Below are 26,715 nucleotides of genomic sequence, written 5' to 3'. Positions count from 1 at the left end.
GTACCTTGCTTAATACCCTTCACCCATTTAGCCCATTGCCCATCCACGTCCCCTCATCAACCCTCAGATTGTTCTCTGTCATTAAGAGTCTTTTATGGTTTGCTTCCGTCTCTTTTTTTTCCCATCCCATATGTTCATCTGTTTTGTTTCCTAAATTCCACACGTCAGTGAGATCATACGGTATTTGTCTTTCTCTGACTTATTCACCTAGCATTACTTCTGTAGCTCCATCCATGTCACTGCAGATGGAAAGATTTCATTCTTTTTTATGACTGAGTGTAATATTTCACTGTGTAATATATACCACATCTTCTGTATCCATTCATCAGTTAATGGATGTTTGGGCTCTTTTCGTGGTTTCACTGTTGATAATGCTGCTATAAACATTGGGGTACATGTGCCCCTTCAAATTGGTATTTTTGTATCCTTTGGGTAAATACCTACTAGTTTAATTGCTGGTCTTGGGTACTTGTATTTTTAACTTTTTGAGGAACCTCCATACTATTTTCCAGAGTGGCTCCACCAGTTTCCTTTCCCTCCAACAGTACAAGAGGGTTTCCCTTCTCTGCATCCTCGCCAACACCTGATGTTTCCTGTGTTGTTAATTTTAGCCATTCTGACAGGTGTGAAATGGTATCTCATCATGGTTTTGATTTGTATTTCCCTGATGATGAGTGATTTTGAGCATCTTTCCGTGGATCCTGTTAGCCAACTGGATGCCTTCTTTGCAAAAGTGTCTATTCATGTCTTCTGCCCATTTCTTCACTGGATTATTTGTTTTTTAGGGTGTTGAATTTGTTAAGTTCTTTATAGATTTTGAACACTAACCCTTTATCAGATATGTCTTCTGATATTCAATATCAGAAGACTCAAATATCTTCCCCTATTCCATAGGCTACCTTTAAGTTTTGTTGATTGTTTCCTGTACTGTGTAGAAGCTTTTTATCTTGATGAAGTCCCAGTAGTTCATTTTTGCTTTTGTTTCCCTTGCCTCTGATGATGTGTCTAGTAAGAAGTTGCTACGGCCAAGGCCAAAGAGGTTGCTGCCTGTGTTCTTCTCTAGGATTTTGATGGTTTCCTGTCTCACATTTAGGTCTTTCATCCATTTTTTAATTTATTTTTGGGTATAGTGTAAGAAAGTGGTCCAGTTTCATTCTTCTGCATGTTGCTATCCAGTTTTCCCAACACTGTTTTTAAAGAGACTGTCTTTTCTCCATGCTTTTTTCTCTTAAAGAATAAATTTCTATGTATTTGAAGGCTAGAAGGGGAAAATATTTAATATAGGTACCCTCTACTTTTCCGCAGATTACAAATGAAAAGGAGTCTACGTAAATCTTTTGAACATTGATTTCTTTTTATATTTTTACTCAAATATATTTTCTTAGTAGCATCTCCTAATCTTATGATAATATATAATAAAAAATAATTACTTATATTTAAAGTATGTTTATATGTAAATAAAGCAAAATAACCTATACTAAATCATGTGCATTCTTAGTATGTTGTGTAGTTTCCGATTGACTTACATTATGAAGGATAAGTATAGTATTGGCATTATAAACTATGAACCTCTAAATACATGCTTACTGAATATATTATCCAAAGTCTTGCTACTACTGACTTCTTTAATGAGAATAATTTTCTGGTATTGGTTATATTTATTTAATACCTTAGCTGTTATCAAAGAGCCATAAAATGAAAGAGTCCTTAGAGATAATCTCTTTAATTTTTTTCATTTTACCAAATTAAGAAATCAGCCAAATTAATTAACAATCTAGATCTGGACCCTTTCTCTTATTCTCAACTTAGTGTTGTTTATTCTGAACCATACTATCTTTGTGATTGTTTCAAATGTAAAAATCTTGTTTGTTTATAATTCTGTTTGTATTATGTGTGTTATAATGTGGAAGGTGCAATACTATTTAATAATTAACTTTTTAAACTGTACATTTTGAACAGCAAAGGTAAGTTATAATTAAATGAGTTATAATAATAAATTATTTTTAAATCTGTATGGTTTTTTTTCTGTCATTAATTTCAGATGTAAACAGTGTTCTACTTTGAGACCAATACAAAATCTAAATTCTCTGGTTGATAAAACACCTTGGATTCCTTCTTCTGTGGCAGAAGGTTAGCTAAATTTCTGTGTTCTACAACTGCAACTGTCTTTGTGTAAGGTGATCTCACTGATTATATTTCAGTGTTTGTGGATATAGTAAATCCAGACAAAGACTGAGCTAACGTTTAACTTTACTTAAGCAAAACTGTTCACGGTGATTATAATAAGAGCATAACATAGTTTAAACGTATTTGAAAACTTGCTTTCAGGCATCTGCCAGTATCTTTAATCATTGCTCACATTTTAATGTTCAGTAATTTGTTTTAGTGTTAATCATTAATCACAAATACAGATTCTGAAAAATTCCTCCAGTTTATAGTATCTTAGGATTCAAAACAATTTTAGAGACAGCTGTTACACTCTCCACCCAATATACATCTTTAGTTGGAACGACAAGAAGCTTTCTATATCCTGTTCTTAACTGTGATCATCCAGCCTTGGCTTAAAACTCTTTCAGTGATAGGGGACTCATTACATTGCAAAGCAAACATATCCCCTTAATTTTTAAGTAGTTCTTAGCAGTGAAGCAAAATCTACCTACTTAAATTTTAACATGGCCCACGTTCTATCTACTAGAGTTAGAGTATAGGTCTTGTAGAAGATCAACAGCTTCATGCATTTGAAGATATCTGTCATGCCTTCATTGAGTCTTTATTTCTCCAAGTAGGCACCCTCACTTCATTTGGTATTCACCACATTCCTTACTATTCTCTTTCTCTTCCTTAGTAAACATTTCACTTTACCAATGCTCTTCTCAAAGTTTGCCCTTAAAAGCTGCAAATAGGGCTACAAATATTGGCCAGTTCAGAATATAAAGAAAACCTTTATTTCTCTAAAATTGGACACTTTGCTTCTACTAGCCTGAAAATTTTATTGTATATATATTTATTTGTATACTTGGTTTTGTTTTCTTTCTTTTGTAATCCAGCTCTGTTAGTACTTCTATTTCCTGTTTTGTTTGTGGTCCAGTCACGTGAGCCCCTTGCGATCCCGTTTGGTCTCCTCATCCCATTCTAAAATGCAATTCTTCGTTTGTGTGGTCCCTCAGAGTAGGTTCTACATTCGCCCTTCTTGGTTTTAGCTCAGTTTTAACCTGTCGAGACCTTTAGAATCCTAAAAATCAGTTCCTCTGTATTAACCACTTTTTGTCATGTCTGTGTGTTCTAATTCATTTCTCTGTATGCTGCTTTATTCTTCTATTTGCCCCGTAGTTAATCCTTTTAAATATGGATTCCACAAACGAAAGACAGTATTTCATTTTTTAAACATATAAATGTCTCCCATTTCCAAACACAAAGTAACATTTTAACCCATGGATTTTTGTATAATTTAGTATCTCTTCAATTTCTTTTTCCTCATCTTACCAAATTATTCAATCCCGTATTCTGACATTTTTGGCCATTCAACCAGATGAGATCTCTTAAGACATACGTGATCCTTGTGTTTATAATATAAAGGGGAGAAACATTTTACAAAATCATAAATAGCGAGCCACATGCTATTCTTTTTAGAACATTCTGGTATTTTAATTTTGTCTTTCATGTGGCTAACGTGGTGAACTGTAGTTCATGAATTCGTTTTTGTGTTTTCTGTCAAGTTATCAACTCATTGTAAAGATACCTTATATTAATATTTAATCAAAAAGGTAGAATTGCTCATGAGTCATTGTCACTACATAGGTATGGTTTAATATTCCAAAGTGAACCTGCTAAATGAGCTTAATATATTGTTACTAGAGAACAAAAGGCGTATTTTTTTTAATCTCAAATTATTTTAGTAAACAAAATTAACATCATAAAACAATTTTTATCTTACTTTGATCATAAAGAATAGAAGATTCATATGGTTTGATCTTTTCTTCCTTCACTAGTGCTGGGTATTGTACCCCTTCAACATGTGTTTGTGATGACATTTATTCTTGATGATGGAACAGGGGTACTGGAAGCTTATCTCATGGATTCTGTAAGTAACAGAGGGAGTGTAGATATTTTTCACTAACAATATGTTTTTGATTTTAATATGTTTATTCATACCAACTTTATTACTGAGAGGATTTAAGGCAACTTAGAAGAACAAATAAAATGCAAGCACATAAATCTTGAATTGTCTGTATATTTATCCTGTTCCGATCTGACTCTGTAAATTTAATATCCAAATAATGAAAAATCAAAGAATAGGAATTTGAGGAGAGAGTCTTCAGAAGTTTTACTCCAGGAGCCAAAGGCAGAGGTATGGCTGCACCTTCTGGACATTGTCTAAGCAGCATTTTACCAGGTTTTTGGAGTCTCCACATTTCCGTAGTAGAGGGAATGAAGTTACTTTGGAGGAGAGATGGTTATAGCATACGAAGCTGGAGAGCTATCCACAAACTTCTCTCATTTCTAACAACAGTTCTAAGTTTGGGAGTTCTCAGGACCACCTTAGTTTTGATACTCCCCTAGAAAGACTCATGGAACTTACTGGAAGTTATTCTGCTATTATTGTTTGTTACACCTAAAGAATACAAATTAAAATCATCCAAGGGAAGAGGTACGTAGGGCAGAGTCCAAGAAGTTCCAGACATGGGGCTTCCAGTTGCCCTTTGCTGTGGAGTAGCAGCCAGCGTTACCAGCCTAGCAGTGAAGTGAAACAGGACACAAGCGGTACTGCCAGCCAGGGAAGCCTTGTGATTCCACAAGCCAAGTCTTGGTGGCTAGAGTTTTTATTGGGGCTCCATCATGTAGTCATGGTAGAGACATGTAGACAGCCCATAGGCTCATCTGGTTTCAGTCCTTCCAGAGATCGAGCTAATACCACATGCCCCAAACTTTGTGCCCTAAATCACGCTGATAGACTTAGCTAGTAGGACAAAGACATTCCTAACAGGCCTGATATTCCAAGGGCTTAGAGGTGATTTCCAGGAGCCAAGGGCAAAGACCAGATTTCTTTTCGCAGTAAGGTCAAATTGGTTTACTACACACGTTGGGAAACAATCTGGGGTAGGTTTGAGAGAATGTTTTCTCTTGCCAAAACAGTTCATTGGTCCATTTATTGAATAAATATTTAATGAGCACCTGCTATGTGCCAGATACTGTTGTATGTGATGGGGATTTAGCAGCGAACAAAAGCAAACAAGATCCCTTTCTTCTTTTAAGAAAGTATAACTTATAATCTGATCGAGGAGAGAAAAATTAAATATATACTATACGTTATACTCTTTTAAATTTAACACTAGATTTTTTTCCTGTACACAAAGAATGATAAGCCTCACTCTTTTCTAATTACTATTCTTACTTTCATTTATATATATATACATATATACATACACATCTATATGTATAAATATATTTATATATGTATAAATATATATTTATATATGTGTATGTATATATGTGTGTATATATGTATGTATATATATATGTTTTTGTATTTATTTATATATATATCTCAATGCTGTTTTTAGATTAAAGTAGTAAACCAGATTTTAGAGTTTAGACTAGAACTCTAGTTTATGAAGTCTACAATCTTCACAGAGTGAAATAGTCTAGATTATTTTAATTAGATGATATTGAAATGCTTTTATATTAATTATGGCTTTTAAAAAAGATTAATATAGTTTCCTATTTTCTTCTGTAATTTTTTTTTAAGGACAAATTCTTCCACATCCCAGCGTCAGAAATCCTCATCAATGATGACCTGCAGCAAAGTATGGAAATGATCATGGGCATGTTTTGTCCTTCAGGAACAAAAATTGGTAGGCACTAATATTTTAACAATCTCATTCATTCTTTTTCTTGAAATAATACCTACCTAGCACATATCGAATCTGTAGACATAGGGGTTGGAAAAACTTTAAAATCTGAATACTGTTACAAAGTACTAAGTAAATTATTGTCTGATTTGTCTTTTCATGAAGACATTGGCAGGGAGAAGATAGGTAAGAATCATAATTCCTGAAATGAAAAGATTTAGAAAATATTTTTGAAATATAACAAAAGGAGGCAGTTTTGCTTGATCACAAGCACATTTGATACGATGTTTACATATACAAGCATTTTCATTGAAATTATACCAACAAATATGAAATTTTGAGAAGAAACATTTTTGTGTAACAGACTACATACAGCCAGTGTAATTCATTCATGAATTTTCTTTTTCTCTCTCTCTTTTTCAAATGTTTATTTACTGAGGGAGAGAGAGAGAACATGAGTGGAGGAGAGGCAGAGAGAGGAGAGAAAGAATCCCAAGCGGGCTCCAAGCTGTCAGTGCAGAGGCTGACGTGGGGCTCGATCCCACAAACTGTGAGATCATGACCTGAGCCGAAATCAAGAGTCAGACCTCAACTTACTGAGTCACCCAGGTGCCCCTCATTCATAAATGTTCTATTAATATTAACTAGTTTCAGATTGTATGCGTTTTTATTTTACTAATTATTTTTATTTACTTTAGTTGTTCTCTGGATAACATTTGATTAATCAACCAGATCTTCAGGTCAAATTGTATTGATTCCATCTACTGCCACTGAGTTTTCCTTTTGTGGTCATTATTTCTGTTTACATTGAAGTGTGCAAATCCCTCTCATAGTTAGTTAGTTTGACACTATTAACAATTTTTCATCAGTAACAAATTTTACCAGCTGCAGATTTAGCTGCTGTCAGTTTACCTTTTAGAGGTTATTATTATTATTTTTTTTAAGTTTATTTTGAGAGAAAGAAAGAGCATAAGCAGGGAAGAGGCAGAGAGAGAGGGAGAGAGAATCCCAAGCAGGGTCTGCACCGTTGGCACAGAGCCCGATGCGGGGCTCCAACTCACAAACCGCAAGATCATGACCTCATGACCTGAGCCAAAAACCAAAAGTCGAACACTTAACCCAGTGAGCCACCCAGGTGCCCCTTATAGGTTATTTTTAATCAGACTTTATTTTCCCCTGGTCAGTCTTTGCATTTTATAACAGTTCCAGAAAGATAGCTTTTTATACATCTTAACAAGGTTTAATTTACACACTTTTTATTTGGTGTCAGTTTTAATTTTTAGTTTCAATTCTTTTGGATAGATTTCTGGAAATAAAACTGCCATATCAAAAAGGATGGGTTTGGTAGGCTTTTGATACATGCTGCCAGATTGCTTTTCAAGAATATTTTTACCTATTTATAGTTCTTCCAGCAGTAGAGTGCCTATCTTGCTCGACTCTTGCCAAGATTGACTATATTAAGTATCTTTCAAAGTTGAACTTGAAGAAGCGCTAAGAAACTTTTCTAGAAGTTTTAAATAGATTTACTGTGGTCATAATCAGAGCTTGGGAATAGCATCTGCATTGTCTGGACTAAGTGCTTGGAAATTGATGGGGAGTTTCAGCTAGACAGGTGTTAAGGGCCTGAGCTGATGTGAACTTGGGGTTCACTTTCTTTGCAGTCAACCAAGAAAAAAAGAAAAAAAAACACCTGGGGAGGTCAGGAAGCAATCAGCAGAAATAAAGAATAAAGAAATAAAGAATGGGAATGAGATGGCTGCTACCTTTGCGATCAGACATTTGGGAAACTCCACATTTAATTATTGTGTCCTGTGGGGGAAAAGATTAGTTAGGATTGTTACACAATAATAACATGAACCCAGTGTGTATTTGCAAGCGTAGATAATAATATATTTGGTAAGTGTATTTTATTTACTTCTCCAGCTAAATTAAATATGTTAATTTTTCTAGCTAATCATTATGCTAAGCTACCTATTTTAGAGATATTTATTTAGTTTTAACGCATAAATAACATTTTTTCTCATCTGTAGATGCATACCCATGGTTGGAGTGCCTCATCAAGTCGTATAATGTCACAAGCGGAACAGAGCAGCAGATTTGCTATCAGATTTTTGACACCACAGTTGCGGAAGATCTAATCTAATATTGTCATTTAGCTTAGCACATGTAAAATACTATAATTTTAGAAAACATCATTTTCTGTGAGATTATTATAAAGATTTAGCTGTATAGTTTATTTTCTACTTTAACCACAATTTAAAATTCTTTTGGCAAATAGACATTGTGTTATCAAATGCCTACTTGTGGGTAAGTTAAAAATGGTCCCGTTGCTCAAAATTTCCAGTATGATGGCTGCTAAGAATATAAAGGAAGAAGTGGAAGAAATAAGGACTGTGTTTTCATTTACCCCTTGCAGCCCTTTCAGAGAAGCTGTTTTGTTATCCTGCTCTAAGTTTGTTTTTTCCATATGTCAGCCACTGATTTCTCTGCCAGCCATCATCCTAGGCCTTCCTTCTTTCCTGCCCTGATTTTTGTATCAGCAGTGTTAATGATTTTAGCACAGGTATGGGGTTAGAAAATGTCCTTACATTAAATTACTCAGCTTTTACTGAGTGCGAGTGGTGTAGCAGCTGAGTCGTTTTGTTTTGTTTTGTACAAAGGGATCTGCTTAAACAAGCACTCTTGTTGAGAAGTGCTCTTCTGAGTGAGCTACAGCATACTTAAAGGAATGATTTACTTTAAGTGTACGTGGCAGAATTGCTTTCTTTCGGTACTATTGACCAATTTAGGATAAATCCATTTCTTAAGACCTGAATTATGTTCTTTTGATTGCTCGTTTCTCTACATGAAGTTATTGCATTCCACCTCGATCTAATAAAGCAGTCAGATTTATAATGTTAGTGACTTATATTACCATTTTTTAATAGTCTTATGTAATGTGTACTTATATTTCAGGTTGAACACAAAATGAGATATTAACTCAGTATCATAGTCCACTTTTTACCTGACAGTGTTTGTGAAGTTCAAAATCATGAATATTCAGTTTTATACAAATACTTCCATATATTTGTATGTATGTATAGATTTATGTATATTATTTGGTAAAGACTAAGACAGATCTGCCTAGTTCAGTATCAGTGAAGAATAAATTAACGCACATATTTCAGCTGTTTTCTTTGTTTGCCCTGTGTTGAGTTGAGACATGATTGGAGGCAAAGAAAGCAGGAATGTCACTATAATAGATATTTAGGACCGTCTATACACTAGGTACTGTACAAAGCATTCAACATATATTTGAGTTTCATAAAAACCCATTTGCCTAATAAAACTGATTTCCTGATAAAACTTGATTGAGAAGCTGACTTCACTAAGTTCACACAATATGCTAGTCAGTACTCTCATTCAGGTAATCTGTGTTCAGAGGCTGTTCTGCTAACCACTCTAGGATTCTGGGGCAAAAGCTAGCATGGGTTTTCTACAACTGCGTCCTCTCTTAAATATTTGAAATGACGTTGGAAGCAGATTATGAGAGGAGTCAGTGTTACATTTTCTTACCCTATCAAAAAGCTTTTAACATTTTATTGGCAAAAAGGGTCAAATACCTGATTTCCTGTGTTTATAATAACTCTAAATTATTTTTTTAATGTTTATTTATTATGAGAGAGAGAGAGAGAGCAAGCAGGGGAGGGGCAGAGAGAGAGGGAGTCAGAGAATCCCAAACAGGCTCCACACTGACAGTGCCTCATGCCCAGCCCAAAGCCCAACGTGGAGCTTGAACTTACAGGCTGTGAGGTCATGACCTGAGCTGAAATCAAGAGTTGGATGCTTAATCGACTGAGCCACCCAAGTGCCCCAATAACTCCAAGTTCTAGTTCCTGAGTAAATTAGCCCATCCCCCAACCTAACGACCCATCTCCCATCACTGAATTACCAGCTTTTTGGAGATGGTGAAAGAAGCTGATGCTGCTTTTTGGGGGGATATAATCACTTGGTTCAAAACATCTTCAGGGAAATGTTTTAAGAACCGTATAGATGAGTAGATTTCAGTAGCACTGGTATACTGAGGATTACAAAGGTGAGAGAGCCAGTTTCTCTACAGGAAATGTCCAGAAGAGGAGAGGTCAGAAGGTAGGGCAGGTCACAGTGCTCGCTCCAAGTTATCAAAGTCAGATGCCTCATATGAGTCTTTACAGTGATAGGTCACTTCTCTCTTTTCTGTTTTTAAATAGCCCCCCACGTTGTCATCATTTGTTTTCTTTTTTAACTTTTTAGCTTTGAACAAACAAGACGAGTTCTGTCAACACCTAGTGTTTGTCCAGCTGTGATGCATGCGCCATACCTGAATCAGGAATCCAGAATGCTAGGAGAATTCTATTTCTGGAGCAACAAGTAGATAGTAGTTCATTGTGCCCTGATTTGAGCCATGTCCTCTTTATTGTCCATGTGAATCCTGGTACCTTTCCGGTCAGACTCAAAATTACATAAATTTAAGAAAATAGTTTGTGTACAGCCTCTTTGCTCAATTTCCAGTCCCTGCAGCATCCATTAGATACTACCAGACTGTCTCTTATAGCCCCTGCACTGTTTCGTGGGAGGAAGAGAAGGCGTAGCCTAGACAGTCTGAGGCAGTTGATTATACAGTAATGAGAAGTGTACTGCTCACACGCTCTTTCCTCTGTCCCTACCCTCCATTTTACTGCTTTCTTTGGGGGAACTCTACAGGCCGAGATGCAATGCATCATTCCCCCTCTTTTTTTTTTTTTTTTTTTTTAAACCCCTGGTCATGTTGCACTTCGGGAGTTGTTTCTGAATGAATATAGAAAGACTAGTGTTGAAATAGGAGCTGAAGACCCCTCTGTCTCCCTGAGAAAGCCGTCTCCACGCACTAGGGCACCGGCTGCCCAGGTTTTGAGTCCACCTATGTCCCGTGCTGCCACTTTTGCAGGTCACAGGGATGGACCAGAATCCTTCACCGGCTGTGCTGTTTGGTTTCCAAAGTTAAAGCATGAGTTTGTCACGACTTGTGAACTCTCATTCCAGCCAATTCTCTTCTACACTTTCTGGAAGCTTTCCTTGGGATCTGGTGAAATAGCTAGATTCTTATTGTTTTCACTGGTTTAAATTTTGACCATGTGTTTCATCAAGTTTTGTTTTTATCCAGAATTTTGTAAAATGAAACCAGTATGCATTTGTAAATATTGAAGCAACAAAGTATATGAAGTTGGACTAATTCTGACTCTTAACTAGTACCCCAAAGCAAACTACTTTTAACTATGTGGTATATGCTTTTCCAGACTGTTTTCCCTAAGAATGTGTAAATATGTGTATACATACGTTTTAAAAATAACATCATGTTATAAATATATTTCTGCAACTTGCTTTTGTCACTTTTATAGAGTTTGTTTTTTTATGTCAATACACATAGGAGAAACTTGTTTTTAATTACTCAGCATAAGTAACTTTTTAGTGGGAATTCTCTGATTATTTGACCTATTTTTGTCGTGGTTTTGGGTCTGTTTATGTATTTCTATTGTGACAGTTTTGGAATTTTATATTTTTATTGTTACCTATTTTGTTGACTTTGTTGCCTTATACTTATTAATAATAATATTTTGTTACTATTTTAGTCTGTATTTTTGTTTATTGGGGTTTTTTGGTGTTATTTTCCTTTTAAATAAATCTGAAGCCCCTGGGACCTGGTTTCACTGTATCCACTGGCGGTTGGTTCTTAGGTGATCAGAATTTTGAAGTCCTACCCAACTTCTAGTACAGATTAGGACTCTGCCATGACAGAATTGTCTTGAAATATGCTTTAAAAGACTCATTGTAATATATATATATATGTGTGTATATATATATGTGTGTGTGTATATATATACATATATACACACATATACACACATATGTGTATATATACACATATGTATATATGTGTGTGTATATGTACATATATGTGTGTATATGTGTGTATATGTATATATGTATATATATACACATATATGTATATATGTATATATACATGTATATATATGTATATACACACACACATATATATACATGTATATATGTTTACGTATACATAATATATATGTTTGTTTATGTATGTGTATATATACACATGTATGTTAATGTAAGAAAGGAGAATGCCTCCTGTAATGCTTTTCATTATGAGAAAGGTGCTATGATGGCTATGATGAGTCACCCTAAAGTTGTAAAGCATCATTTTAGAGGAAATAAAGATCTCTCTTCCTGTGCTTGCGCTTCAGGATCTCTGGATGGTGTCAAAGCCTTCTACCCACTTCTGGAAAAAGAACTAGTCAGCTAGTAAAATCTGGGCCTAGTGATATTCCTTCTCTTCCCTCTGATACTTGGAAATAGTATCAGAACTCACTAAACAGGAAGTCACCAGTGTGTTCAGGTATGTGAGATCGTATCTTGCCTTGGCAACCAGGAAGTGAATTAGTAGCACCATGTATTATTTTTCTCTGCAGAAAGTGATTTAAGCTGTTACGAAATTTGAGATCATGTAAGGTTTCGAAGTGATGGTCATCTTACATGGAGATAAATGTCCTTCCATTTAGGACTGCTTTTGATGGGTTGAGAAGTGTTAGGTATCAATTACAGTGATAAGGATAATGCATTAGTGTATATGGGAGCTCTCCCTCAGATGCTCCAACCGATGAAACGTGGATAGTTCAGAGACTCCTCTGCTATTTTTGGACTGTAGCAACATCTTAATGTCTATTTTTTCCCCTTGAAATCTAGGCCATAAAGGCACATTGGTACAGTGTGTGCATATGTGTGTGTGAGCACACGTGCTGCTTTTATTCTCTACTTTGAATTCACTTTGCAGGGTACTACGTTAGAATTTTCCTAACAACCTAGTCCACAACTACCAAAGAAAGACATTTTCAGCTTGAGTGAAAAGTTTCTTTTATTTCATCTGTTCACAACATTCTGAAGATTTGGAGCGTGTATTTGTTAAATACCTTATTATCTGTTAATATATTCCATCAAATATTGTTAACAGTTTCTAAACAAGTACCCTTTCATATACAACCTTAAATCTATGGTATATCCTTTTTTTTTTTTTTTTTCTATACCTTCAGAATGATTGTTCCCTTCTTTGAAATATGAACTCCCAGGGGCGCCTGGGGGTGCTCACTCAGTTAGGCTTCCAACTCTTGATCTCAGCTCAGGTCTTGATTTCAGGGTCATGGGTTCGGGTCCCACATTGGGCTCTGGGCTGGGAAGGAGGCCTACTTAAAAAAAAAAAAAAAAAGACATAGGAACTCCCAGATAAAAGCCAATTTGTTTTTACATATGACTCTCTTCCTCAGCAGATTTTTTGTCCTCTATTAGAGGGCAAAGTCCTTTTAGAATGTAAAACTTGTATCAAGTTTAGCTACCTCTTAAATGACTTTCTGTCGCAGACTTCCATAACAGTAATTAGAAAAGACAACACATTTGAAAATCAAAAGTATTCATTTGTGAGTCACATGAAAACATAGCTTGCAGTGGATAGGCATGGTGGTGGCTTTTATTTGGTTGGTTAAGAATCCTATGTGTTCATTCCCATTAGATGAGGTTCAGGAGCAATAAACTTAATACTTAAATTTTGGAATCATTGGCAAGTATTTCTGCACAATGATCAAAGCTTGAATGGAGGTTAAGCAAAAGAATACAGAGTACAAAATAGGTATGTATTTAAAAGTCAGCTGATACATTTATATTCATTTATTATTCATATGGTGTCTGTCTCCATAAAGGATTTCACGTGGTTTACAATAAAAGACAGACATGAGACACAATCTTTAGAAATAGGGCAAGAGGACAAGAGCTAAATAGAGGAGTAGCTATTAACTCATTATCCCTAACATATGGAATAGTTATAAAACCTAAGCTATGGGTTTTGAACAAAACTCATACATGAAAATGCAACAGATTTCATGGCTCTTATTCACAAAGTTATTATCTTATTAGGAGATACAAGCCTTTTATTTATCTCAATATTAAGAGTAACAAGGTGGATTTTTATACTAGGCACACTAAACAACGTCTTTTTGTAGTGACGGTTATTTTAAAATGCAGAAATTTGTTCCAAAATGGTAGGATGTAAACTCTGCAGGTGGAAGAAATAGAGCAAGGGAATTTTCCACTGGCTGTCCACTTTTTGGCTCTTTCTTGAGGCACTTTCTTGTTTTGTTTTTGTTACTAATGATGAATGTAAAATGTTTGCAGTATCTCCACATGCTCAAGAATTATTAGAAGCATTAATTACTACAGGACAGACTTGTATTTTTCTGGTATTAAATCAGTTCTCTTCTGATATAAATATCATTGAGAATATTAGCTTTTCTTACCTTTTCCTATTGTTGTTACAGGTAATGAAAGAGTTGTCTTGTTTTTAGTGTTTAATGTCCGGAAGAATACGGGTTTTAATGAATCACAGTCGTTTGGAAGATGTGTACTCCCATATTTCACCCTCAGTGCTTCATGGGAAGTGTTGCTTAAGTCCTAAGTAAAACAAGCTTCACACCGGTGTCCAACTAACTGGGAATTTGCTGGGAGGGTATTTTACCTATACCAAATTTCCTAAGCTCTAAATTCCCAAACGTTAGATCTAGTCATCCTTGATCCCTCTCTTTCATTCATGGCCCACATCCAGTCCATTTGAAAAATCATCAGGATGCACTCTTTAAAATATATCCAGATTTTGACTACTTACCACTTCCTCTACTACCATGCTGGCCATGCTACCATCTTCCCTTGCCTGGACTACAGCCTTACTTTCCCAATTGGTCTTCCTGCTCCTACAGCTTCCCCACAAACTATATCTATCCTCTATACATAGCTAGGTTGACCCATTAAAATGTAAGGCAGATAATGTCATTTTCCAGTGTTTTCTAATGTCACGCAGAGTTGAGATTACCGTGGCCTTCACCACCATGTGATCCATTTCCTTTCTACCTCCCTGACATATTATGACCTTTCTCCTCTCCTGTCCAAACACCAGTCTCCTTGTTTTTTCAACATACCAGTAAACTTCCCCTTCACAGGCTTTGTACTTTCTGTTGTCACTTTAGTCTGGACATTGTTGAGCTATTCCAGGTTCCATGATTCACTCTCCCACATCCTTTGTACCAATGTGACCTAATTCAGAAAGTCTACCCCTGACCATGTAAAAGACCATTCGATTCCATCATGCCCCCCTCCAACTGACTTTTCTCCATTGTACTTACATAACATACATTTATTCACTTGTACTCTGTTTCCCTTCCCTAGCAGCATGAGCTCCTTGGGGAAGGTGTTAGATTTGTTCCCTGATGTTTACCCAGTGCCTAGAAGTTCCTTTTTTATAACAGATGCTCAAGAAATATTTCTAGAATGAATAAAGTGATCATCTCATATTTGAGAGCCCAACTCAAAATCTGAGACTACTAGAATGTATTAGCACGTAAGGTGATTTTAGAGCAGTGGTTACCAGGGACTCAGAAATTTGTGCTTAAAAATAAAACCAAGATAATTTTGATATAGATCGAACGAAGATTTTATGAGGCTGAGGCTTAATAATTTGCATTTTTAACAGTCTCCACAGGTGATTCCTTTGCAGGTATAAGATTTAGTACCATTATTATAGAAATTAGAGTATGGGATCTATGTCTGCTTGCTTCAGACATTGTATTACCTGCCTGATCCTGAAAGCATTTGAGCTGAAGTACCTTGATATGGAATCTGGACCAGTCAGTGCTTCTTAACCTTGGCTTCATATTGTAATCATCTGGGGAAAGAGCTCTCAAAGCATCAGATCCTTGGATGTCGCCCTCAGCTGTTGTTTAAGACTGCATGGATTCAATCTCCGGCTGCACTTCTCACTGGCTTTTTGACCTTAGGCAGGTTGGTTACCTTCTCTTGGAAACTGTGAGTAGTGATAGTGCTCCCTTCAGAAGATCATGGAGGGGCCCCCCGTAAATGAATTCAAATTATATATGTAAAACACTTAGAATCTGGCACTTAGGAAACCCTCATAAAGGATTAGATAGTATTACTAAGTTTTGGTGACAAAAACCGATCATCTTTATTGCTCTTCTCTTACAAAGAAGACTTGAGATTTATTCTATTCTACTTTGCTGATTCCTTAACTTCCAAGCAAACCCAGCTGCAGTGGTGACAAAGGGAAACAGCTACATCCTCGGGTCATTTCAGGCCCAATCTAGTGAAGCTGCTACCTATATGGGAACGGAATGGAGTGAATGGCAGTGGACCAACTGACCAAAGGATCCTCTCCTGAGATGGTCATTTTGGATAGTTTTATTTTTTCAAATCCCATTTTCTCAAATATCTCATTCTTACTGGGAGAAATAAGAGAAATAAAATAAATTCAAGAGAAATATCCATCATTATGTACCAGTAGGGCTGATACTTATTTTAAAATAGGGGCTAGCTTGACTGAGTAACAAGGGGAGGAATCTGAAAATAGCACAGTGTGCAAGCGCTAGAAAAGAATGAAAATATTCTTGTTCCGTTGAAAAAACACAGCTCTGAAACAATGGTAGAGATGGAAGAAAATGTCATGGGGAAATTTCACGGGGAAATTATTGGGCAGTATAGTCTGTTTATAAAAGTCTCTTCGGTTTCTTTGAGTCAGTTAAAACTAAAATACAAGTAAAGCTATGGATTTCCCAGTGTTTTTGTCACTCAGAAGTGGTTATATTTAGTGCCATTGACTAGCTATTAGTTGTTTTTCGGAAAGTCATCAGGAAAGTTTTTAGTTAATATTTGGTAAGATCTAATTTTGGAATGAGCTTCTATGACTCTATGTACCTGTCTCTTCTTGTAACAGAAAGTTAAACAAAGAATAATAATACACTACAAGTGTAACAAAGAATAATACACTACAAGTGTTGAGTCCCTATGGTTTTAGTTAAATCTAAATGCAAATCAAAATGCATTTTTTATGCCAGGATATTTGGTGAGCTACTTTAATGCTTATTTTATGGTTCCACAGACCATAACTGACACCTATTTGAAAGCACTCAATTTCCAGTATTGAATGTGCAAAATTGCTTTCTACTCTAAGATCACAAAAAGGGCATGTGACGCATACCATAATTTATCTGCCTCAGAAAATAAGATTTGGTTCTTATAAAGAGGACACATGTTAGGTACTTAAAATTTACTGAAACCTGGTTTGCATGTATTCCTTAGGCTTGATGATACAACATTTGGTTATCCTAAGGTAGTAAGACAAATCTTTCAGACAAGACTACACCCGCAGGATCACGGCAGAGGAGGTCAAACCACATGGCATTATCCAGTTTCTTCCCTTTAATTATAAAGGAAGCCAACTCTGCAAACATTCAGGACCTGATATGTACCTCTGGGTCTGATTTAATACAACTAGTGCTAATCACTGAATTCATCTAATCCTAAGCAAAAGGAATCAGCCCAGATTTCTCATGGGTGATTGTACAATTTTTAAAGCTTTTTGTAATGTTGAAAATAGTTTAAGAACCTTACGTTCTACCTATTACTTTTCTAATGCCCTCCAATAGTTCACAAATTCAGACTGTAAACCAGTCAACCAGATGATGCTTAAAATCATTTCTTTCCTCTTCCAAAGTGAGAATTTCAAAAGATCTTTCTTGGAAAACTTTAAGTCATCCACAGTCATTTCAGTATTTTAAGGAAGAGGCAAATCAATTACTTAGCTCCTCCTTCATCTGAATGGAGTTGTTTCTATTGTTTTTGTTTTGTTTTTACTCTTGATTTTAATCTGTAGCGGGTGGGTCAAACACTAGTGTTCTGGCAAACCAAAATGTAATCATTAATATTGTTTAGGTTCCCTGGCAGTTCATTTAGGAAGTAGGTGATATTTTAAATGGAAAATTACAGACTTAAAGAAATAATAGTGTACATTCGAATGACCCTTTACAATTTACAGTGCACTTACACAGAGGCCAGATTGGTGGTATTGATCTGCTCCAGATTCTCCTGTGTACCTCCTCCAACCTTGGAGCAATGATTAATTTGAGTTTCTCCGTTTGTAGAAAGAATTTGCAAATACAATTCTAGGTGTGTGGAATGTGGTTTGAGTTAAGTGGATAAAGCGATGACTATGATATTACAATGTTTATTTAGAGTCTACCTCTTCTAGTTTAGAGGATTATGAGGAAACCTTCAAACAGTCCTTCCTCCAATGAAAATAATAAAAACTATTGTGCTCATGTGTTCCCATCTTTGTATTAGAAATTTTTTCTGAAGATATATTAAAAAAGAAAAAAATAGCCTCTTATAGTGTTAGGAGTTGAACTTTTTCTGTAAGGTTATTTAGTGGCACAAAGTTAAAACTTTAAAAAAATTGTCCTCTATATGCCAGTTTTTCCTCTTTTATGATCTGCAAAAAATTGAGAATGACTGTAATGCCCAAAAAATGATGTTTAAAAAAAAAATGGAAACAACTATAATGTCCCCAGAATGCTGATTAGATAAATTACCGATCACCTTTAAAAAAAAAAAAAAAAAAAAAAAAAGAGTATAATGCAAACTTCAAAGATCATGTTTTGGAATACTTAGAAAATTCTTCTATTTATTGTTGCATGAAAAAAGTATATCAACAGTTTGACCCCAGTTCAGTCTGTGTGTCTATGTATTTATTCAATGATCAAATTTCACTGAGCATTTACCTTGTTCAGAGCTCTGTGATGAGAACTGGGATAGCAGCAGTAAATAAGACCGTCCCTTCCCTCAAAATCATACGCATGCCAAATAGTACAGGCAGAACCAGTCAGAGTGCTAACGGTTTGGGATTTTGGTGTCTATTTCCTTTTTTAAACCTGACTTGACTTCTCCGAATCCTAGCAGGATCATGTATCAACTCATATTCAGACTACAGCATAAACATGTTTTTGTAACTTTATTCACTTCATGCATATTCAAGGAAGACCCTAGCAGAATAAAAGTTATTTTCTTAAGCAGTTGAAGAAAAGCAATCTCAGTGTAGCATAGCATTTATGATAGTCTCCACCACATGTTGCTACTCTCTAAGATAAAGAGCGAAACTAATGCAGAGAGCACTCTGGTGTCTGGTATTTGCATTTTTCGACTAAGAGAGGCATTATTTTAAAACCTAGTCAAATGTTTCTAGGGAGAATTGATAGAAAAATAGAAGAACTCTAGAATATTACTACTGCTTTGGCTATCCAGAATTTGTGTAAAATCGCTAATTTAGTATCTATTCAATAAGTCAAATACTGTGCATGGTCTGTCACTTTTAATTATGCTAAAAATCCCAAATAGTTTAATTATCAATTCATAATTTTCCTTAGAAAAACTCTTGATTCCACTGGGCTTCTCAATGTATTGCATAATTCAAGGAAACAATTGCCGGTTTTAGGTTAACATTATGTAAAATAAGTCACATATTTTTCATAAGCTTAACATTAAGCAGAATTTATTATTTCTTATGTCCTTAGTGATGAGAAGGTTAATTTTGTTAGGACTTTATGGATGAATAGAAGTTCAAGTTAATATTAAAAGATTTGACAGGAATTTTTGCTGCCTTTTTAGTTGTGAACTCAATGATTAAATTTTGCTCCCACCTTAAAAAAATCATCAAAATCACGCTACAGAGATAATCAAAATCAACACTTACATTTGTGACTTTAGATCTTAGAAGTCTTCACTTACTGCTTAAATGGCAGTAGGCCATTTAAGCCTTCCTCACAAAATTATGATAATTGATATATGTCATTGCCTTCACATTAGCAGTTTTGGATTTGATAGGCAGAAAACAATCCATTTGATAGATCTTTTCTGCAATACTCAAATTTTTGTTTCACTGATTCTGATCAGATGTATGTGGTTTGTATACTTTGGATTTGTTTATTCCTCCATATGAAATCTATTTGAAATTGCTTTCCAAAAGGAAAAGAGGATGGATTTGGGGCTTGTGAATGCTAAACAGAAACTTATTACACATGTAACAGAGATGTGCTTTCGACTTCAAGCTTTAAAATACTGACTTTGTATCAGTATACATATCAGTATACATCAGATGCATAACATTTGAGTCGTGAGTATGATGGAGAATGTCAGAATACTAATCAGTTTTGCTGTATAGCCACTATCCATATATCTCTTTAGAGAGCAACTCCTTTTGATCCCAAATAAATCTGAGTAAAAGTATCCTAAGTTCAATGAGATTAGTCTGGCATTAAACCCAAACCAAATTGTCCTTGCTCTTGCCCTGCCTTACCCTGATAAAGCAAATAGTCTAAAACAAGAGCAACAAAAAGAAAGAAAATTAGCAATTGGAAAGTCATTATTCATCTAAAATGTGAAAACCAGGCATGAATTCAGATAAGTTTAGGAACGTTTGATTCCATAGTTTTAGTCTCGAAAGTGAATTTTACTGAGTAGTTTATGTGGTCTCTTTTGTCCTTTCATTTAACACATATGCATGAATATCTGCTGTGTCAGAATAATAACTCATCATCCACTATGATTATCAAGAACAAATTGAGCAACTCTCTTTGAGATTCCAAAGAAGAATGGAAATCTCTACTAGGCCCAGAATGTTCTTATAACTGAGAAAAGTCAGCTGGACTGAAATGTCTTATTGGTTCTGGCATTAACTTAGTGTGCGATCTACCATAAATGACTCTGCTTCCTTGGGCTGCATTTTTTTTTCCAGGTTCAGATATTTGTCATCTTTTGAAGCACTATTAACTACCTGTCTTCTGTAGTGAACTTTTGTAAGAATTAAAGAAGATGCCCCTGTGAAGCTTCTCAGGGTATTTATTTGTCGTAAAATCAGTGCAAACCACTTTCATTAAGGTCAGCAGAAAACTCTTCTCAAGGTTTTAGAAACCTTCACTTTCAGATCTCACATGCAAATATATTCGGCCTTTAAATTTCCTCCACAAATTAAAATAACAAAGGTTATTTGCAACTTTGTCCTAAATGCCAGATTTGGGGCTTCTGTAGTAGTAGGACAAAATAGCAAAATAAATACTTTATGGATGTGTACCTTCATGTAAGAAAAAATGTGTTGTGGTTGATTTTATTTCAAATAGGCAGAGGCAGAGATAGTCTAATTTAGATTGATGGTTGTCATCCTTTTTTAAAGTCCAGACATAACTTTGTGTAAATGTAAGGTGTACGATGTATATTGATACACCTACATATTACAAAATAATTACTTCCATAGCATTAGTTAACACCTTCATCACATCAAATAAGTCCTCCTCATATGTTTCTCACCACACATCACAATTGATGAGACCTCTCTCCATGCTCTTAATGTATTTACTTGAAACTTGGGTTCTCTCTAGTATGTCATTCTCTTCTTTCATGACCTTTTCTTACAAATGAGAGATTATTTGATTAAAATGAATCAGATTAGGATTTCCAGGGAAGATGGTGGAGTAGGAAGATCCCAAGCTCATCCCGTGGATGCAACTAAAAACACCATATTCGTGTAAATAACTCAGAAGATGACCAGAAGCCTGGCAGAACAAACCCCCCACAGCTAAGTGTAGAGAAGAGGCCACGTCAAAGTGGGTGGGAAGGGCAGACATGCGGTCAGGAGCCAAACGGACCTGTCAATGGGAGAGAGGGATGCCGCGTGTGCATACAGCGGGGAGGATAAGATCCTCAAACCAGGCACCACCGGCACAGGGAAGACGAACCTCCATGACATTTGGCTTTGAAAAGCAGAAGGGCCTAACAATCCATGGAGCTTAACACGTGAACTTTAAAAATGAATAGGCTCTTCCCTGGGGGAGCAGTGAGGAAACTGAGTCCCTGCCCATAAAGAGAGAGCACAACAGCCCCTCAGAGATACAGCATAGAAGCAGTAGTTTGAAAAACGCCCGGGCTATACTGGAGGGACATTTGTTTCCTAATCTCGGAGCATGTGCTGGAGGAGCAGGGAACTTTGGAAGACTTCGGGAACAAAGAAGTTGGTGGGCACTATCCCCCCCCCCCCCCCCCCGCCTACCTCCCAGCCTGAACACACAGACGCCTGCAGGAAGCAGCTCAGTGCCACCACACCACCTAGCTTGCTAACAGTGTGCCCGTCCCCATTCTGTGCTGTGGACATGCTCTCTCCAAACCAGCACCTGGTGGGAGCTCTCCCCTCACACAGCAAACCAGCAAGGACCTTGTGGCACCATGAGCCCCACCCCCATGGTCTCCTGGTCACTCACCTCTCCAACCCTGGAGTTTTCTAAAGCGGCTCCAAGTCCCCTCCACAACAGACCCTTGCAGACTTTAACACCGTGTACCCTCATGTTCTCCAGTAGTCCTGCTCCCTCCAATACACCATTGGGTGGAGCCCATCCAAAGTGGTGTCACAAGTCTGGCAGCATGCAAGCAGCCCTGACGGCGGCCAGCACAGCTTCAAAGTGACTCCTGCCCTGTGGAAAGGGGAAGATAACCACACATACCAGTCTGACTGAGGCCTCAGTGGCGGGTTGGAGCCAGACATCTGGTCTGACTGCAGGCCCCTCACACCAAAGAAGATTTCTCAAGGGGACAACACAGGAAAAGTGCCCTGAAGGACCCTGAAGTCCAGTGCAACTGCATCTCTGGCAAATGCCTGGTGTGACTAAACTCAAGCCCAAGGTGGCCCCAGACTGGCCCATTAACACAGGGACAGAAATGCCCCCAACAGGCAAAGAAAGCCATTGCAAATGACAGTACCGAAGGCAAATGCGTCTCAGCCACAATAGCAGGGTACACACAACACACATAGGAGACACCCTTGAAGTGCTAAGTTCTAATTAATAGGAGGCATTGCTCTTCAGGACACTACAGGCCTCTTCTTCATAAGGCTGCTAGTTTCTTTTTTTAAAAAATGTTTTTTTAATGTTTATTTATTTTTGAGACAGAGAGAGACAGAGCATGAACGGGGGAGGGTCAGAGAGAGGGAGACACAGAATCTGAAACAGGCTCTGGGCTCTGAGCTGTCAGCACAGAGCCCGACGCGGGGCTTGAACTCACGGACCGCGAGATCATGACCTGAGCCGAAGTTGGCGGCTTAACTGACTGAGCCACCCAGGCGCCCCAAGGCTGCTAGTTTCAAGATCAGGAAACCTAGCCGACTTTGCTAACAGAAACACAGAGAGTTAGACAAAATGAGACAACAGAATATGTCTCAAATGAAAGAACAGGACAAAATCACAGCAAACATCTAAATGAAACAGATGACCAATATGCCTGATAAAGAATTTAAAGCAATGGTCATGAAGATATGCACTGGGCTCGACAGAAGAGTAGAGGACTTCAGTGAGACCCTCAACAAAACAGGAAACAAAAAAGAACCAGAGATGAAAAAATAAGTGAAATTAAAAATAGACTACATGGAGGAAATAGACTGAAGGAAGCAGAAGAATCAATGAGCGACCTGGAGGACAGAGCAATGGAGAGCAATCTGGCTGAACAGGAGAGAGACAAATAATAGTAATAAACGAAAATAGACTTAGGGAACCCGGTGACATCATCAAGCATAATATTCCCATTATAGGGTTCCCAGAAACAAACTTCATAGATACAAAAAAGAGGTTGGTGTTTGTCAGAGGCTGGGGTGGGGAGGAGGTATGGGGGTGGAGGAGCAGTGAAGGTGAAAGCCACTGCTAAGTGTTTTGGGTTTTTTTCACTGTTGCCTTTATGAGGAGAATTGGTTGGTGGACCCAATACCCATCTACTAGCCCCTTCTCTCCACTACATTGGAGCTAGCGATGACCATGTGATACATTTCTGAATCATAGATATAAGTAAGAGTTTACTATTTTAGGGGTTTGCTTTCCTGATAAGAGAGAAGCTGAGCTGGCACCCCACTCTAATTTTATGCCTTTTGCTCCTTCCTGCTTTTTCCTGTTTTCTAATGGAGAGGTGATACCCAAAGATACAGCATCACTCTAGAATCATGAGGCAATAACTATGATTACAGAGACCTTCACACTGAAGATTGTCGAGTACAACATCAAAAAAGAGCCTGTGTCCCCGATAGCATCTTTGGGAAGCTGAACTAATATCCCACCTCTGGACTTACTGTTCCGTATGAAAAATGGATTCCCATTTGCTTGAACTTTTATTTTGTTTTTGTTTTTGCTATTTGCAGCTGTGTTCATTCCTAATCAATTTACAATTTTAAATCATTTATCTGCCATTGAGTACCTGTGTGCCAGGCACTGTGCTAAGTGTTTTATATATATCAATTAATTTCAGCCACATGACAGCCATGAAGAAAGTGACACTTCGCTACAGATAACATGCCGGCATATGGGCGGATGGATCCCTGTGTGACTGGAATGGATTTATCAAATGAAGGAACCAGAGCACCAAAGTGTTAAGTGACTTTGCGTAGCTAGTAAGTGGCAGTACTAGAATTCAAACAATGTCAGTCATATTACCAGATTTCATGACTTTATAATTTTCTTGACTTAAACTCATTTTTGCTTAAATTTGATTTATGGCAATGCTGAGGTTCTTTTCAAATGCATTTGTCTTTATCATGAATGTTGCCCACTTTTCTATCAGGGCATTCCTATTATTAGAAATGGGTCTGAACCTCTTCCATTCTTTCCTATTTGTCATTTGTCATTTTCGGTTTGCTCAGGGGTTTTATTTGTCATGCAAAATAATTTTATTGTGAAGTTAAATTCATTAATCTCTTTTATACTTTCTGGTTATTATATGTAGAAATTTCTTAGACCTCTAAGAAAACCATATTTGTAATTTTATTCAAATACTTTTATAGTCTAATTGTTTGATTTTATATCTTTGATCTACCAAGATATTATTTTGGTGTAAGACATGGGGTAAAATTGCAATTTTCCCAGTTTTCTAGAATGCCACATCTATCATGTGTAAAAACTGAACAAAAACAAAGAAAAAAATCCTGCATATTTTGTCTATAACTGAAGTTTCTGTTCCTTTCTATCAATCTCTTATGATAAAGGATATCTCCTTCATAACTGGGGTCAACATCATAAATATCATAACTAATAGAGAATTATGTGAAACCTTTTTGTTTTATTTAAAAAAAATACAAGAATGTGAAACAATTCTATATCTTCTTAAGATTCTGGAAGTTATGGCCAATGTATGAAGTTATGAAGCAGACCCAGTAGTATAAACACAGAGAAGGAAAACAAAATATAAATATATGCAAAACATTCTATGATATTAGAAAATCCAAGCATTAACTGGAAATTTATTAGAACAAATCAAAACAACTGAGTAAATTGGCAGAACAAAATTTAATTACCCTCAAATCATAAGTTTTCTTAAATATCGTTGAGGCTAGATAATGTTTCAAGATTATGATTTATGTTTCTTCTTTATCTACCCCCTGACCATCCACAATTTAAGTAAATCTGAGTTCTGCATTTCATTTCCTCAGGGGAGCATTGACTGAACAGGAAGCAAAGACTTTTTTGTCCAAAGACTTTTGCATAATACTTAGGAGAACTTGGAGGGTTTATGCATAATACTTAGGAGAACTTGGAGGGTTTATGGGGAGGGTAAAGGGGATGTAAAGCCAGAGTGCCTTGAGGTGTATGTTATCAAGATATTGGAGGTCTATCCATAGAAAGTTATAATCTATCTCCTTTCTCCTTTTGTATGCATTCTGCATTGCAGGTTAGGATTGTGGTCTTTTTATTATTATTATTTTAGAGAGAGAGCACGGATATGCAAGGGGAGGGATGGGGCAGAGGTGGAGAGAGAGAGGGAGGGAGGGAGGGAGGGAGAGAGAGAGAGAGAGAGAGAGAGAATGAGAGAATGAGAGAATGAGAGAATGAGAGAATCTTAAGCAAGCTCTATGTTCAGCATGGAGCCTGACAAGGGCCCCGAAACCACGACTCTGGGATCAGGACCTGAGCCAAAATCAAGAGTTGAACTCTTAACCGACTGAGCCATCCGGGCACCTCCAGGGCACCTGGGTAGCTCAGTCAGTTGAGCCTCCAACTTTTGATTTTGGCTCAGGTCATGATCTCAGGGTTGTGGGATCCAGCCCTGTGTGAGGCTCTGTGCAGAGTCTGGAGCCTGCATAAGATTCTCTCTCTCTCCCTCTGCTCCTCTCCCCCCCACCACTCTCTTGCTAAAATTAAAAGCATACATACACATACATACATACATACATACATACGACACCTACTCCTGAGGGTGGAGGGAAGCAGGACTTCATGATGCTGTCTTGAGGCTGATGCGTGCCATGAGGGCCAGGGTGTTCTGAGTTCTTTGCCTCCTTTTAAATTTCTGCCCTTTTCATGCACTGGTTTTAAAGACCTAAGAGAGGCTCTTAAAATAAGGCTGTGTGATTTTTCTATGCAATACATTCTGATCTGTTTCTAAAACAGTTCTTTTTTTTTTTAATTTTTTTTTAATGTTTATTTATTTTTGAGAGAGAGACAGAGACAGAGCGTGAGCAGGGGAGGGGCAGAGAGAGAGGGAGACACAGAATCCGAAGCAGGCTCCAGGCTCTGAGTTGTCAGCACGGAGCCCGACACGGGTCTTGAACTCACAGACTGTGAGATCATGACCTGAGCCGAAGTCGGAGCTCAACCGACTGAGCCACCCAGGCACCCCTGTTTCTAAAACAGTTCTTAATGTGACTACTTAAACATTTAAGTCTTGTGGGACCACCAAAAAATCCCCAAATAAATGGGAATAGATTTTTTTTAATGTGTTAGACTATCTACAAATTTATTTTTATTATTACAAATTTAAAAATAAAAACTTGTGCTTCCTGTAGTTGAAGTTCAGTTAATGGCACGTTTGCTAAAAATATGGATAAGAAAGAATTAGGTCTTCTTGTCTTCATCTTTCATCAGTAAGCCTGAGTGGGTCTATGAGA

At 36.9% G+C, this 26,715-nt stretch overlaps 1 protein-coding gene and 1 long non-coding RNA gene across 4 annotated transcripts in view; both read left to right on the top strand.

Annotated features, from left to right (window-relative positions):
- POT1 (protection of telomeres 1) overlaps nt 1-9,010 on the top strand; it is a 79,479-nt gene extending 70,469 nt beyond the window's left edge. For all 3 annotated transcript variants that reach the window (XM_049641774.1, XM_049641772.1, XM_049641773.1), the window contains exons 17-20: nt 2,042-2,130; nt 3,990-4,081; nt 5,747-5,852; nt 7,880-9,010. In XM_049641774.1, the coding sequence (XP_049497731.1) occupies nt 2,042-2,130; nt 3,990-4,081; nt 5,747-5,852; nt 7,880-7,992 (400 nt within the window). In that variant the 3' untranslated portion in view covers nt 7,993-9,010. The remainder of the gene's footprint in view (nt 1-2,041; nt 2,131-3,989; nt 4,082-5,746; nt 5,853-7,879) is intronic.
- Nucleotides 9,011-11,836: 2,826 nt separating this feature from the next.
- LOC125930115 (uncharacterized) lies at nt 11,837-25,337 on the top strand. Its single transcript, XR_007460067.1, has 3 exons — nt 11,837-12,267; nt 15,526-15,746; nt 24,084-25,337. It is a non-coding gene; the product is annotated as an uncharacterized LOC125930115 (long non-coding RNA).
- Nucleotides 25,338-26,715: the final 1,378 nt, after the last annotated feature.

This window comes from Panthera uncia, chromosome A2 (genome assembly GCF_023721935.1).
Source record: "Panthera uncia isolate 11264 chromosome A2, Puncia_PCG_1.0, whole genome shotgun sequence".
Lineage (NCBI taxonomy): Eukaryota > Metazoa > Chordata > Mammalia > Carnivora > Felidae > Panthera > Panthera uncia.
This window is presented reverse-complemented; position numbering and strand designations above follow the sequence as displayed.